General features: G+C 40.6%; 1 protein-coding gene across 4 annotated transcripts in view; it reads left to right on the plus strand.

Annotated features, from left to right (window-relative positions):
- ptpn4a (protein tyrosine phosphatase non-receptor type 4a) overlaps positions 1-16990 on the plus strand; it is an 88138-nt gene that overhangs the window by 30559 nt on the left and 40589 nt on the right. For 3 of the 4 annotated variants that reach the window (XR_008572380.1, XM_054786326.1, XM_054786325.1), the window contains exons 2-4: positions 8158-8312; positions 15840-15947; positions 16377-16419. Coding sequence is in view for 3 of the 4 variants with exons in the window: in XM_054786326.1 (XP_054642301.1) it covers positions 8175-8312; positions 15840-15947; positions 16377-16419 (289 nt within the window). In the remaining variant the exon portion in view is untranslated. The remainder of the gene's footprint in view (positions 1-8157; positions 8313-15839; positions 15948-16376; positions 16420-16990) is intronic. The other variant, XM_054786327.1, reaches the window with a different exon arrangement.

A 16990-nucleotide genomic window follows, 5' to 3' on the forward strand; every position in this document is an offset into this window, starting at 1 on the left:
GGGTCAATAAAAGACCTTTGCAAAACATTATTGTAACCTGAAATACTGTATTTTCCAGCCTAAAAGTGGCAGTCATGCGATTTATACACTGTTCCTTCGCTCCATTGCGGTTCACCTTTTGTGGACTTTTTTTGTGTCTGCAATTTTAGTGTTTTTGTGTGTGTTTTGTTTAACAGCTTATTAACACTGTCATAGGCCAAGCCTGGCCCTTTAAGAAGAATTGCAGTGTAGGAAGTTCAGTGTTGTAGTTCTGTGCTTTAGCAGGAGGCGGCGGTGTGTCCATGTCTCTTTGTCTCCTGTTGTGGTCATGGCTGGCTAACTAGCTAACCGTGTGAGCTGGTTGCTAACCGCCAATACTGTAAAATAGAAGAAACAGAAGAAGCTAACCGTGTGAGGAAAATACGACAGGAGCAATATGTTTTAACAAGGATACATAAACACGTGTGAAATACATCTGAGTCACTTAATAGTTTCTTGTGTCCAACCTAGAAGGTTGATCATTAAAATTCAAATTAAATTTGAACTTTGAGAGTGTTTAAGCAAGAGTGAAATGTGAGAAAATGTTAATGCCTGTCTGAGAAAAGTGTATGGTGAGGGGTTTTACAGCCTTAAAACATACTGTATATAATAATTGTTGACTCCTTTGCGGATTTCACTTATTGTGGTCCTTTTTGGGAACATATCCCCCGCACTATACGAGGTAACACTGTATATTAAAAAAATATATAATTTTAGGTGTTTTTAAATGTTAATTCATATTGACTGACATGAACCAAGGAGTGAAGCGTTTACAGGCGTGAGAGGGCGCTGTAAGCTTGTGACAACTGTATACTGCTCCTGCTGTTCAGTGTTGAGGAACAAGATTAGGAGTGAAATTGCTTACCTGTAACTTGCTTATCATGCTGGAATGTTACATTAATTTAGCCTATTCTGTCTAACAGTTAATGTGTTATGTTAACATACCGGACGCCTATTCAGCCTATTGTTCTTTGTGCTGTTGTATAGTTGATGTTCTTGGTTTTGAATTTTGTGACACATTTTTTGACTGAGACTTCTGAGCAATTTCTTGTCTGGAAAATACGGTAATAGTATACACTATAAATGCTATTAATAGTAAATACTATGGTTTTCCCACACAGTCCAAAAGCATACATGTTAGGTTAGAGCAGCGGTTCTCAATTCATTTTTGTCATGCCCCCTCCTAGGGGACAGTGTTTTTTTCAGCCCCCCAGTGAAATACTATTGAGAACGTGATAATATTTATCTGTACAAACCCCTGTTTGAGTTGCTGGCAAGCATGAATAAAAACACTAACAGACCTGCCAACCCTGAAGAAATTTTATGAGTAAACCTCCCTCCTCCGACGGGGGCCACTTTGATATTTTTGAAAAGTTTTTTCTTATATTGTAAAAAGTATTGACATTTCAGCTTTTTCTTGTTACATTATGCCTTTTGCTCTATTTTACCCATTTTTGCTGTTTCTTTTTGGGTTTTTATTTCTACAATGAGCCACGCCCAGTCTTCTTTTTTTTCTATAGTAACATTGAAGGCAAACTGTAGGCAAAGCACACAGACATGCTGATTAAGCTGTACTGAAGTCATTCCAACACCACCTCAAACATTAAGCGTTTTATGGCCAAGGGATCTCTTAACCACCACATTTTGCTTGATTCATTTGGTTCAAAGCTCCTTCATTTGGTGCATTGGACTTGGAAACTTTTCTTCCACTTCCTGGGGAAATTAAAACAAGTACTATTGTTGGCTCCCGTGCTTAAGAGAAGTTACAGTCTCACCATTGTTTCAACCTAACGCTCCTAAGTTGTTCTGCTTGGTGATTTCTTTTGCTCTGTGTCATTGTCTATGTGGAAGTTTACAAGTTAAATGTGACTGTCTGGCGGATGCAGACAAACCCACAGTTCTGTGTCCAGACTGGCTGCAAGATCCGGATAGGGAGCGTTTAGTCCCTCCACTTGGTGTGTTGTTTCACTTTTATGTCTTCTTTAAATAGTGCATGAACTGTAAGGACATCTGTGCTCTTTTTAATGTGTTTTCTTAATAATTACCAAAACTCACAGTAGTGTAAGTTCCCACACAGGTATCTCCTGTAATTGACCACCTGTTTGTATGTGGCCCAGTTTGTGCCGCACTGATGTACTTCCTCTGGGAATCTTAACTGCTATCGTCTCATTTCTATTGTTCCAAAATAATGGAATTTGTGGCGCATCTCTTGAATAAATTAGGATATAAAAAGACTTTTATAGGGTAAGTAAAGTTCAGCCATTCAAGGGACGTTTGCTTTTTGTAGTGCAACTTTTCTTTTTGAAGACTTGGTTTCATTTAGTATAACAAAAAAATGTGAGGGAGGGTTCACGGGGTAACACACAGCTTTTAAAAATGTTGTGTTCATAATATAAAGCGCTGTGAGCTGTGGAGCCGTTGGGATTGTGGTGTGGTTGGTGTGCATGGCAGTGTGTCGCAGTGAGGGTGTTTTATGTATGTATTTATATGAGCGTCTTTCCGCAGACAGGAAAAGGTTGCAGGACTGTCTGTGTTTACGATAAGCTGAGAGAGATGGAGGAGCCCACCAGTGAACAAGATTGTCGGTTTTTGGAACGCACACACACACACACACACACACACACACACACACACACACACACACACACACACACGTACGCACACACAAGCACATTCCTGCCAGTTTGTAAGCTCTGCAGGAAGCAATAATGTTAGCGTGCTTCCGGCACACCAGAGTCTCCTCTCTGGGGAATGTGACAGTCCTATCCAGCTCAGCAGAGCAAAAAGAAGACCACAGCAGATCACAACATTACAAAGAGTTATTGAATAGAACTATTTAACTTTAATTTAGTTTTTTTTTTAAAGTTATATATTTTTTATTTTTATATGTATCAGGGGCTGCACGGTGGCCGACTGGTTAGCATGTTGGCCACACAGTCAGGAGACTGGGAAGACCTGGGTTCAAATCGACCAGTCCAGGGCCTACTCTGCCTCTCCCCCAAAGTCAGCTGGGATAAGCTCCAGCATATTCCCCCGACCCTAAGCGGCATTGAAAAATCTATAACAAAAAGAGAAAATACCTGTAACTTTAACCTGTAACCATTTAACAATAATAAAATACAAACATAACCTTAATTTGGCCCCCTTAGAGGAAAAATCTTTAGCTTTACAGTGTTTCCTTGTTTATTGCGGGGGATAGGTTCCCGAAATAGCAATAAGTGAAATCCGCGAAGTAGCCAACATAATTTTTTATTAATTGTTAATATTATTATATATGTTTTAAGGCTGTAAAACCCCTCGTCATACAATTTATACCTTTACTCAGACAGGCATTAACATTTTCTCACATTTCTCTCTGTTTAAACACTCAAAAAGTTCAAACCTATGCTTAAATTTTAATGATCAGCCTGTGAAGTTGGACACAAGAAATTAAGTGACTCGCACATAATTCACTCCTTTGACCGTGCCTATTAGTCCTGGCGCCGTTCCACTGTACTGTAGCGTTTTTGTATCCTTGTTAAAACATATTGCTCTTGTCGTCCTCCTCCTCCTTTTTCTGCGATGGTTAGCATCCTCGTCTGCGTTTTGGTTGTGACCGCAGGTGCCTTTGTCGGTGCAGAACGTTTCGTCAACATTGTGGGTGTTGTCAGGGATAAAACTTGCAAACATACAGCACTTAAGAGTCACACTGCTAGCGATTGAAATTAAAATTGAAATTATGTAAATTTGGCAAGCCTAACGCTTTCTGTACTGCACAGGAAGGCACGGAGGAGATTGATTGACAATGGTCTACAGTCCCTTAGCCAATCAGGACGCAGAACACAATGCGTGGGTTCTCCTTTAGCCAGTTAGGATGCAGATACAAAATATACGCTGTACTGTAAAAATAATACTAATGACATTTTTTTTAAAAAGCACAAAGAAAGGTCCACAAAAGGTGAACCACAATGTAGCGAGGGAACACTGTATATGTACACTGTATATCCAGTATATGTACTTCCCCAGTGTGTGATGCATTTGTCTTAAGCTGGATGGCACAAAACTATTCGGACAGGAAGAGAGCAGTGAGGGCAAACCAGCCTGTGGGGACAGTCTGTGTGTCAGACCTCATCATTTATGTATCCCACTGTGAGCCAGTGATAGGAGAGTGTTGGCTCTTCCCTCCTTCAGCGTGCTTCAATCGTTGCCTTCCTCTCGTCCCACTGCGCTGTGCTCTCGCAAACTGACAGGCAAAGCTTTCAGTGGCATCACGTGCATGTGTCTGTTTGCATGTCTTTGTGTACACAATGTAGCCCTGTGTGTGTGTGAGTGGCAAACTGGAAATTTTGATGACACTGAAAGAATGCTCAGATTTGCATTTAAATTTGACACCTGCCAACTGTCAACTGCATGTTCCATACAATTTGTAGATTAATTGACGACTCTAAATTGTCCATAGGTATGAATGTAGGTGTGAATGTTTGTCTATATGTGCCCTGCGATTGGTTGGCAACCAATCCGAGGTGTGCCCCACCACTTGCCCGGAGTCAACTGGGATGGGCTCCAGCATACGACCCTGGTGAGGATAAGCGGCATAGAAAATTAATGGATGGATACTTCAATAAATACATAAACTTGATTTTGGTATGTGAACACTAGGGGTGTCCCGATCTGATATTGATATCAGATATTGGCTGTCGGGCAGATATCAGCAAAAAAAAATATGCTGATTATGCTGATATTGGATTGATATCAATATTGGCCAATATTCATGGCTGCAATATTGTTATCAGATCGGAAGTGAAAAAAGGACACAATTGGGACACCCCCAGTAAACGCGGAACTTGCTTGAGAACTAGTTGCAGCGCTTGTCTTCCAAGTGGCAGTACACCAAAGAAAAGGAAAGCTGTCACTGTGGAAGTGACAATGAACATGAAAAGCTCAAAGAGAAGAGACACACCCACCAATATTAGCCACGCTTTTAGTCTCAACCGTTCAACTGTCAGGAGACTCATTAAGGATAAAGATGATTAAATGCTAATGAAAGCAAGAAGAGTCATGGATTCTGTGCGCTGTTACAAGGAGGTCTGAGAAATAGAAGCGGTTATCCTTCCAGACTAGACTGGGACAATAGTTTATGAAGGTAGAAAAGCTTGCAAGACAACTACAGAGATAAAAGTAGGTAGTGGTTGCCTGTTTGCCTGTTTAATTTTGCCGGCCTCTAGGCCTGTCACGATAATCAAGAAATCACTTAACTGCACAGTAAATAAAAACGAACCCTATAGTTTTGCCGGCCTCCATAAAATGTGTGTTTGTTGGCACTAGCGAGTGTACACACAGAGTGCTGCAAGTGAGTGTCGTGAGGAGTAACAAGCAAGCAAATGCAAATGGGTGATTCTGCGTTGTCGAAAAAATGAGGTTTGACTGCACTTTGAAATATGACTTAGTTCAACTTCTTTATCTTTTAATTTGGTGTAAACAGCCCCCCCGGCTTGGTCGTCCTCTCTCGTTAATGTATGTTGTTATGTTGTTAGGAGCGGCGCCATCATGCTCCTTCCAGACTGGCGCACGCATTGAAATCTCGCCCTGGTCAAAGTGCATACACGCAAGAGGGAACTGGTTTCCAGTCGCATAATCTAGGTGTGTTAATCCCATCTTTAAAAAGTAGAACACAATTTAATTAAAGTGTTTACAAATGTTTTAAAAAAGGTAGTTTCAGTCTAATTCATGTAACAATTTAGTTTTTAGGTGCATTTAAACGTACTGATAGATGTATAGTCTTTCTTCTCAGCGCTATGGGGGAAGGGATGCTGCAAGGATGTACATCACAAGCCGCTAACACGTGCAGAGATCCATTCAGCATGCATACAAACACTAATATGCTCACAGAGCCCTTGGGACAGAGCCAAGCAGCTCCTGATGACAGGGCCATGACTCTTGTGGGGATATCATACAGTATGCCTCTGGTAATGATGGATCACCTATGAAGGAGATAAATACAAAAGACAAAAAACATTCAGTAATACAATTTCATAACCCACTACTCTTTACTATAAAGGTGAACTCAAAATACTATTTGTCTATCAACAATGCAACATGCAGGGTCCAGAAATGCATGATTGGATAAGTTTGGTGTGGAAAACCTTCAGAGCCCTGACCTCACCTACTCCTTTTTCATGTATGTTTTTGAGTTGGTTTGGGTTACGTTCCCAAGGTTTTGGCAGAGCTTTTGTTAGCGCCACAGGGGTGCTGGACAAGACACACTATTTCTGGTTCTTGTCTGGCTACAAAAGGTTGCCAAGCCAAGAGGCAAACAACTTGTATAATGAAGTTTGAATTACAGCGGTACCTTGTTTTTGTTCGCAATTCTTACCAAAAGGTCCAACGGACACTAAAATGTATGAAAACCGGAGCAAATTTTCTATTTTGACTTTTCTGAATGTGCCTTACCAGATAAAGTAGCATTGTATAAATAAAGTATCATGAGATTTGGTGTTGGTTGTGTGATCCAAGATGGGTGACTAAATTGTCCATCCACATCTTTGTCACTACCACAAGATTGAACATACCAAAGGATAAAATACAATAGTTTATTACATGTAATACTGTATGATAAACGAGAGAGCGCACAAGAACGGAAAGAATCGAAAAGGGAATCATATGAAAACTGGGGTGTTTGAAAACTGAGGTTTGACTGGACTTGCCCTGGCAAAGCGTGCTAGAGTCAATAAATCCCGGATTTTGACCGTCCAGTTACGCAAATGTTCAAAAATATTTTGCACCGCCGGCCACAATTTCTGTAAAACAATGTAGTGAATGGTCAGGGGTATTATTGAGCGCATAGTCGCTGATATTCGATGGCTGATATTCGCATTCATACTGTCATGAATTTTACTTTGGAGAGCAGGAAGTGTTTCCACTCCCTGACTGTGCTCTGTTGCTAGCGGCCTTTTAAACCCTTTAATTATACAGTCAAACCTCCGCGTTCCTTACGCCCCAGTTTTTGTATGGTTAGGTTTTCGGTGAAAATTTCTGTACATTGTCTCGGTTTCTGTAAAGTCGTATTGTAAATAACACACTATTCAGTTCGCCCTGTACTCTATAGTTTTGCGAAATTGATTGCCCAAACAAAGACCAGACTCAGTGTCTGTGCAGTTTTTTATTGAGTGCGATTGCTGAATAACCCGCCATGGGGCCACAAAAAGTTGCGAGTGCCAACAATTTGATAAAAATGGTGAGAAACACTATCAAATTTGATCTCGCTAGGATGTACAGGAAGTCTGCTTCAACAATAACTTTCATCCATTTGTCAATTATAATTATTTTGCATTGTTTTCTGCATGTTAAACTGTAATTATTTTCTATAAAATGTATTTTTTGTAAATACCTTTGGGTGTCTGGAACAGCTTATTTGGATTTACATTATTTCTTAGGGATTTTATTCTGACTGAGTAAGAGATGACCTTTTTAATGTGAACTTTGGATCAGTGATGGACTGTGCTTTGCTGTACATACATCTGATGTTCTGAAGGAATTATTTATCTCCAGTGATGAGCTGGCCTGAGTGGCTGTATGCTGCCGTCATATGCTAACATGAAATTACAGCAATGATAACATGCTAATTTAAAAATTCGTACTTTGTGGATAAAGATTTTGATGAAAGATAGAATATTTGGATCTAGCGCTCATCACATGTTTTGTACTGCTATGTCACATTACATTTGTTAGGTTAAATTGGAGGAATTTGATCGTATTTGGTATTTAACTTGTGCCCCCTATTTGTGATACAGTAAGTTATTTCAAAGCAGCCTCTAGTAAAGTGCTGTAGTACTTGGTAGCTGTGTATTTTCCACATTCCCTAGGAGGGAATCTGCTTTTTTTGGTGCTCACATTGACATTCTTTAGACATGAAGCACTTCATTTGCTGCAAGTCTTTACTTGTACAATACATTCTTAGCCTAGTTGTGTTGCAGTACGAGGAAAAGGCACAGAAAATCATCCTCTATAGATGCTGCTTTATTAGAATCTTACTGTCAGCCCGCCATAATGTACATAATGGACTTTACTGTAAAGAATGTTGGTTCACAATTTTTTTTTATGGTCCATGTGTTTTACTCATCACTTGTGTCTCCTTCCTGTTGTTTTTTTTGGGCTTTGCAGACCCTGGTAGGAGCGTGATGAGCGCGCGCTTCCGCTTGCCTGCTGGCAGATCCTACAATGTCCGGGCGACAGAGCTGGAGCGAGACAGGCACCACACACAGGTTGTGTGCAACGTACTGCTACTGGACAACACCGTCCAGGCTTTTAAAGTCAGCGTAAGTATTTGTCTTTCATTCAGAGTTGGTGGAAACTTTATCATTGGTTATTATGTCTTTAGAGATGTTTGATATTGGCTTTCTGACCGATATTGGCAGCAGCACTTCCCGCACACTAATGTCATGTAATGAACACATTGTGCTTCTTTTACTGTGATGCCACTGGATGCGTTTCACGAATAAGACAAATACTGCAATATGCAATATGCAATAAGTATTGCAACCTTGAGTATCGGCCGATACGATATCAGTCCAATCCGATAACAGCACTAATCATATACAGTGGTGTAAAAAAGTGTTTGCCCTCTTCCTGATTTAAATTTTTTTTGCATGTTAGTCACACTTACTGCGATTGGCTGGCGACCAGTCCAGGGTGTACCCCGCCTCTCGCCCGAAGTCAGCTGTGATAGGCTCCAGCATACCCCTAATGAGGAGAAGCGGTATAGAAAATGGATGGCTAGTCACACTTAAATGTTTGAGATCATCAAAGACATTTAAATATTAGTCAGTGACAACACAACTGAACACAAAATGCAATTTTTAAATGAAACATTTTATTATTAGGGGGAAAAAAAATTCAAACCTACATGGGCCTGTGTGGAAAAAGTGCTTGCCCCCTAAAAACTAATAAACCTTAGCAGCAACAACTGCAATCACGCATTTGCCATAACTTGCAATGAGTCTCTTCCAGCACTGTGGAGGAATTTTGGCCCACTCATTTTTGCAGAATTGTTGTAATTCAGCCACATTGGATGGTTTTCCAGCATGAACCGCCTTTTTAAGGTCATGCCACAGCATCTCAATAGGATTCAGGTCAGGGCTTTGACTAGGCCACTCCAAAGTCTTCATTTTGTTTTTCTTCAGCCATTCAGAGGTGGACTTCCTGGTGTGTTTTGGATCATTGTCCTGCTGCACAACCCAAGTTGTTTTCAGCTTACAGTGACGAACAGATGGCCGGTCATCACTTTTTCACACAGGGCCATTATGTTTGGATTTTTTTCTCCCTTGATAAAAAGTTTAATTTAAAAACGTAATTTTGTGTTCAGTTGTGTTGTCATTGACTAATATTTAAATTTGTTTGATCTGAAACATTTAAGTGTGACAAACATGCAAAAAATATAGAAAATCAGGAAGGGGGCAAACACTTTTTCACACTACTATATGCTTTTATTACTTATTTTGTAGTGTCTAACTCTCAGAAAGTTTTGATCAAGTGATCTTGCTCATCCAACAGAAAACCGTAGGTATGAGAAACTGATTTTCTCACGCTTTGCAGATGTTTGGGACGGCGTTGATTGTTTGTTGTTTTATACTCTTGTTACCTAATATAGTAGACATGATAAGCAATAATAAGACTTAATAACTCACCGTTAGCAGTGGAAAAGTTTCCTGTTGTAGTATCTTGAACGTAATTTGGGTCGATCGCATGGCATTAAAAAAAAAAAAAAAAAAATCAACATCATCGATCCTAACTATGATGTTTGTCACTTGATTGATATCCAGGACAGCCAATCCAACATGAATCTTCCATACATAGACGTACACTCCGACAATACTGCTAGCTTTCAGCATAGCAGTCTACCAAGCTAACTGGTTAGCCTCCAATTAATTTACTCTAAACTTAAGAATAGGTTTGAAACTGGGTGGGGAAGAAGGACAAAATGAGAAGCCAAAAACGTACCACTTCCACACGGAATGGGAGGAGACACCCCCTAGTTGTCTTGATTGGAAATGTAAACCAAATTGCATTGCAAGGCTGCCATGTCTGACATACATGATAAACTTAAGAGTCTGTTGGGGCAATATCTCCCCATTGTATTATAAACATTGTCACTGCTTGCTTACCTGAGTCTTACAGACCTATACACTATTTCTATACTGCTTGAGATTTACTGTATGTATTTTGGCTGGTTGCCTTCCTGCAAGCATCATGCGCTCTTGATTTCTGTGGAGTGACAAAACTAGGCTTTATTTGTGTTTGTATGTGTGTGTTTACATAAAATTAGGTGTCAAGTGTGATAACACCTTTAATTCCCCCTTTGTGTTTTTCAACAATGACTACCACAGAAGGACACCCCCCTTTATGACTCACTAAACACAATTCTTCAAATATCAGAAACTATGTCCCCCACACATGTTGTTGTTACAGGTGGTGCTGGGGTGTATTTTCAGACCAAACCTACGCCTTTGGCTATTGAGCCTTTCCAACTTCTTCAAAAAGGGAACGAATGAAATCTCTGTTCAAAATTTGTTCACAAATCCTATGTGGTCCAAGAAAAGTGCCAAACACAATGTAGTTGAATGTAAATTTAATTGAGCGATATCACAAAGTAGCTAAGTAAAAATAAATGTCTCCGCGCATTATCGTCCTCCTCAACCGCTCTGCTTCCTGCTCACAAATCTCTACAGCCACCCCCCACCCCACCCCGCCTCCAGCTGAATGAATGACTCGGTCTCTGTCAGTGTCATTGATCAGACCCCTGCAGCCGCAGTAACTTCCTGGAAAGACCAGCCGTCCTGAGAGCAACAATACTTCTATTGATCCGAGCCCTGACCAGCCTTCATTCTAGTGGGGAGTGAAAATCCAGAGGCACTGACTTATTGTCATGGAAACGGAAGCATCAGCGGTGAAAGGGGGGGGGCAGTGGTGGGTGGGACGACCTTGAAATGGAAGGACTTAAAAAGCTTTGTCCATGAATGACCCTCCTCTACCAACCCATTTTAGAAGCAGAGTCAGAACCGATCACATACAAGTAAACAAAAGCAATGATTGACATTGTTAGTAAATACGCTCCAAAATTTTAAGACCGGTTGAAAAATTGCAAGGGTTTACATTTTGCATTGTTGGATCTTAAGGAGATTCTAAGTAAAACATCAGAATGCAAAAAGAACAAATGCAAACAAGCATTAAAGAGAAATAGGCTGTTCATCATCTGATCAAAAATGTGAATTTTTTGTTAGGCATTCACACAGTCATGATCTCTTAATGACAAAAGCAAATAAAGCTTTCTCGTTGAACACGGTCGGATTGTTGAGCTGCATAAGCAAGACGTCTTGCATCGCACCGTTGCTGCTGATGTTGGATGCAGTAAGACAAGTCATTTTAAACTTCTTCACAGATCCTGAGTGTTATGGAACAAAAAACAAAGTCAAATGGAAGACCCCAAAAAACGTCATCGGCCCTGAGCCGGAGGATCCGGTTGGCTGTTCATCAAGACACAGGACGAATCTTGGTCCAAATTAAAGTTGATACTGGCGCCGAGTGCAGGCCAGTAACCATCAGATAGCACCTGCGAAAGAAGGGTTTTAAGAACAGAAATGTCTTCAATGGCCTTGTCTCTGATGAGAAGAAATGTAACCTTCACGGTCCTGGTGGCTTCCAGCGTTGCTGGCATGACAAGGAGCTCCCACCTGAGATGTTTTTTCACTTGGCACAGTGGAGGGGGTGCCATCATGATGTGGGGTGCTTTTTCCTTCAATGGAACAATGGAGCTTCAGGTTGTGCAGGGGCGTCAATATGGATATGTGGAGATGTTGCAGGGGGCATCCCTCATGACTTCAACGCTGCAGTTCACAATGCTCGCCTGACAAAGAACTCCTTCCGGAGGAATAACATCACTCTTTTGGACCGTCCTGCGTGTTCCCCTGATCTAAATCAATTGAGAACATTTGGGCATGGATGGCAAGGGACGTTTGCAAGATGGACATCAGTACCAGACATTGGATGCCCTCCGTGAAGCCATCTTTACCACCTGGAGCAACATTCCCACTAGCCTCCTGGAAACACATCAAGCATGGCCAAACCCATTTTGAGGTAATTAGAAGAATGACGCAGCTACTCATTATTGAGTCCTTTTTTGAACATTGTATTTATATTTTTAAACTTTTGATCAGCTGATTAGCTATTACAGTTTAATGGTTGTTTGCAATAAATTGCTTACTCAAAACCTTTTTTGTCTCACTCCCATTTCTTCTTTTTACATTTTGAAGCTCTGCTTGGAACCTCTGTAAGATCCAACAGTGCAAAATGTAAATTCTTTCCATTTTTCAACTGGTCTTAAAAATTTGAGTGCATAAGTCGCACTTGACTATAAGCTGCAGGACCAGCCAAATTATGAAAACAAATGCAATTTATAGTTAAAAATACAGTTGGATATTTTGGCCAGGTCTTGATTCCAGAAGTAAAAATGAAAGCTGCCCTGTTGGATCCTGGACTTCCGCTATATTTTTTAAACTATTAATAAAAAAAGAATGAAGATGTTATAGAAAATGGTAACACTTCCGTTTTTTGTGTCATCGGCTCATTTTTCTGGTAGTTCTACTTGAGATTTGCTCAATGAAGAAACGCTCTTAGTTGAAAAAAAACAACCCTGATATGGAGTCATAATCTTTTCTATTTTCGCTTTTAATGTCCGGGTGTTCTCTGTGACCACGTCTCTCTCGCTCTCACGCATGCAGACACTATTGCTGTCAGTGATCTCGGTAGACTGATGAAGAGAACCACAAAGCGTGTTTGTCTCATTCAGCCGCGTCGTCAATCACTTTTTTTTCTCTTCGCTGCTCACTTTTGTCTTTTCCTCTATGACTCGCTGTCTTCGTACTTTCTCTCATTGTGTGTGTTGGTGCACACTCCCTGTCTTTTAACGTGCTATTTATTTCTCATGTTGCTCTGTATGATGTCATGCTTACTTCAGCCCATCCGGCTCTCCAAAATATGGAGCATGCTCTTGTAGTTTGTTGTGGAAAAGGAGCAGAAAGAATGCGTCGACATGCTTGCCCATGTTCTCGCCCCTGCTTTGGCAATGCACGACTGTTTTTTCCCTCTGCACATTTCCTTTGAATGCTGTTGTGATGAATGTTTGCCTGTGAACGAGGAATAAAATAAGAGCTCAAAGCACCTGCACATCTGACTTGAGAAGCTGCATTATAAATTGTGGAAGTTACTGACATGCCTCTGAAGGGAATGAAGCCTTTATGAAAATGTTTTGATGGGATGCAATTTTTGCAGAAAAGCTCATATTATCCTCTACATGTGAAACAAATATCAACTCTTATTCATGGAAATTTACAATGTACAACAGTGTCGTCTGTGTAAAATATAATCAAAATGACACAGCAGGGGTTCAGTTAATAAAAATATATAACATGTCACAACAAGGAAAATTGATATACATCACATTATGTCCACCTGCTAATTGCAGTCCCAGTGAAGTGATGGGCTCGTTTGACCTCTATCTATCGAGGTTCACTGTACAAGTGATCTGCAGCCAACTTCCAAGGTTTATTGTCCTATACCAAAGCAATATCTGATTATTGACGATATTCAGTGCAAAATGGAACAATAAGGGGTATTTTTCTAAAGAATTCAGATGTGATGGTGAAGTGAACAGTAAAGAAATGAAGCGCAAGGCACACACTGTGTCAGACAGTGTCAGTCGACTCCCACTAAACAAGACACGCGCGCACACACAGGGCTAATAGACGGCTGGTGATTCTTGAGGCTGCCATATCAACAAGCCAACTGTCAGCCATCAGTCTGCTTGTGCCTTGCACATACATTCACACACTCACGCATGTTCACGCACTGGGCTGTAAAAGTGTGTCACCAGGGAAAAGAGTGGTGGACGTAAGCACGGTAGGGCAGTGAGTGCGTGTGTGCGTGCGCAAGAGCCCTGATAGCGTGGTTACATACTCACACTTGCTTTCAGCAGGATCAGGTGTAAATTTCTGCTCCACTTGTGTTATCTTCTCCCCTTTGCCCCGCTCTCATGGAATTATGTGCTATGAATTACAGTGTCAATCAATGAACTGCTGGTCATACAGTATATGCCACATATAGGTGCATAGTAAATATGCAACAGCAACCCACATGTTCTGAAATCAGACTGTTTGTGTCATATATGCTCAAATTGTGGCACCCTTAGAGACTGTGTGCATCTTGAACAAATTTTACCCCCTCAGGAAAAAAAGTATCATTTGTTATTACCCTTTACTATATTCCTGTTTGCACACATCCTTGCAGATAGATGCATGAATTCAACATGAGTTTTTTTGTTGTTGTTTTTTTGGTGGGTTGGAAAAAAAAATTGTTCGATTAGTAAATAGTTTAAACCAGACGGGAACAGATCACTTGGTGAAAACGATGTAACACAACGAAGTGGGATTACTTCTACGAGTCACGGAGTATAAGACAACAAAATATAAGGAGAATGTCGACTGGGGTGAGCCATGTCCTTCGAAATAGTCAGATATTAAGTTGGCATGTCACTTGACGGCGACGGGATGGCAACTGATCGGTGACGTCATTTTTCTGTAAAACAGAGGTTCATTGTGTTGTTACCGCTTTTTGTCGCCTATCACTCGCTGAGTTACATTGCAGAATGGTACAGAATAGTGATGTGTTTACTTTATTTACAGTTTTGTTGCGCTGCAAGGACTTGCTGTGCGCCGAGAACACAAAATCCGCGCAGTTTGTGGGGAACGTTGGTGTACAGCATGTAGTATTTAAAAATTCTGTATCGGTGCCAGTCTTTTCCACCAGCTTCTGAAGTCGCCTGGGAACCGAATCAACTGATTTCACAAGGAACTCTTGTGGCATTGAAGACATAACTTCTCGTATTTGCCAAATTTCAAACAAAATAATCGGTCTGGAAAAAAAAAAGCAAGAGCATCAATTTAATTTCCATACATCATGGAGCATACACAGAAAAAAAGGAACAAATATATGTATGTATATATATATATATATAAGTCACCCAATTAACGTCATGTTGATGCCACCTTCAAATAAACGGTTGGTACTCTCTGCTGTTGACAAAATGAATGACCCCGACAACTAGTCCAGGAAACCCATTAAATGTGATAACCAAGATGTCAGACAACTAATTTGATTCGCTTATTATTCTTCTCAAAATCGTAGGTTAGATGACTGATTCATATATGTACTGTAGCTACAAACCCACATTTGGAATTCATCTCGATCTGTCTGTATTTGTCTCTCCTGTAGTTTGTTTATCCTAAAACTCATGTCAAAAACTCCCGGATCCTGTTATTTCATCACTCCGTAGTCACTGCCATGTTGTGTTTGTCACACAGTCTGTATTTTATTTTATTTTGTTTTTTAAGAGACTCCACACTACCACAGCATCCCTCAGGCAATCATGAGTTTAATTCTCTGGGCATGTTATGTTGCAGACAGAGAATAATGTTGATAAATATGTTTATCAGTGCACACTTAAATGCTGTAGACAAGTATGGGGGGGGGGATGGTCTTTTCAGCGCCATGCTTTTATACAACATGGCACTTCCAGTGAAGTTCCACTGAATGAGATATGATTTAATTAGTTCCTCCCCGACTGTCTTGTGAAGTTCAGTAACAGCAAGCTGACAAGGACATACCTCAGAGATTGGAGCAAAGGAACGCATCCCCCTTTTTTTTTTTTTTTTTAAACACTACGCTACATCTCAGTTTTGCAGTATTATGGTCGTACTTTTAATGAATTGTCTCTTTTGTGACCGTATTTGCAGAAGTCAGATCATGGGCAGATCTTGCAGGATGCTGTCTTCAAGCACCTGGAGCTGACCGAAAGAGACTACTTTGGCCTGCACTTGGCAGATGACTCCTCAGATACCCCGGTCAGTATCATGTTTTGATAATCTAGTTGTGAGAGTGTGATGAATGCGATTCATTTGACGCCAATGAGAGGTCGTCTTAAATTAGTTTCAGTGCATAAGGATGCATATAAACACCAGTCATATAATGCCATGCTTGGTGCATAAATATTTATCCAAACCATTGGTTGCAAGCATTTGTGTGTGTGTGTGTGTGTGTGTGTGTGTGTGTGTGTGTGTGTGTGTGTGTGTGTGTGTGTGTGTGTGTGTGTGTATATGGTATGCAAGTGTGTTTGTATTGCTACACATAGTGTTTGCAAATTTTTGTCAGGTCTGTGTGTGTGTTTGTATGTGCTTGTGTGTGTGCGGCCATTGGTGAATAATTTAGGTGATGTAGTCGTGCTGTGGAAGCGTTATGGTGTTTCTAAGTGTCTCTCAATCAATATTTTACAGCGCTGGCTCGATCCCAACAAGCCCATCAGGAAGCAGTTAAAAAGTAGGTGAAATCCACAACATACCACTTTTACCAAGCACCTCACACCATTTTCCAGCAACCACTAAAGCCAGGATCTGTCAAGTCTGAATAAATGTCACATTTCAGAATTCACCAGCTGCGTGATGTTGCAGTCTGTAGTCTGACCTTAGCGAAGGCTGAAAATCTTCTCTCCACCTCGAGCAATATTAGCCAGTCCACATGATATGTTTTCAAATGTTGAGGCTACCTCAAGCAATGATTAAACTCCATTTCAACTCTGCTCTTAAATTTGATAGTAAGTAGTTTACGTTATGTGACATCAAGCTGTGAAACAATCAAGCACTACTCCGATACCACCATTGCAGATCTGCAGTTATGTAGAAATGCTTGAACTTCATTTCAACTGTGGAGTGTTTTATTTTTACATGGCACATAATGCGTAAGCTTACGCATTTTATACATTTACAGTGTCCCTTTATTCGACACGGTTAGGTCACCACAGCTGCGCACACGATGAATGCATTTCAAATTGTATCAGTTGAGGTTAAAAGCTTGCTCTGCCGATACAGTATGGCCGACGCAAATCACTTCT

Source organism: Dunckerocampus dactyliophorus, chromosome 9 (genome assembly GCF_027744805.1).
Source record: "Dunckerocampus dactyliophorus isolate RoL2022-P2 chromosome 9, RoL_Ddac_1.1, whole genome shotgun sequence".
Lineage (NCBI taxonomy): Eukaryota > Metazoa > Chordata > Actinopteri > Syngnathiformes > Syngnathidae > Dunckerocampus > Dunckerocampus dactyliophorus.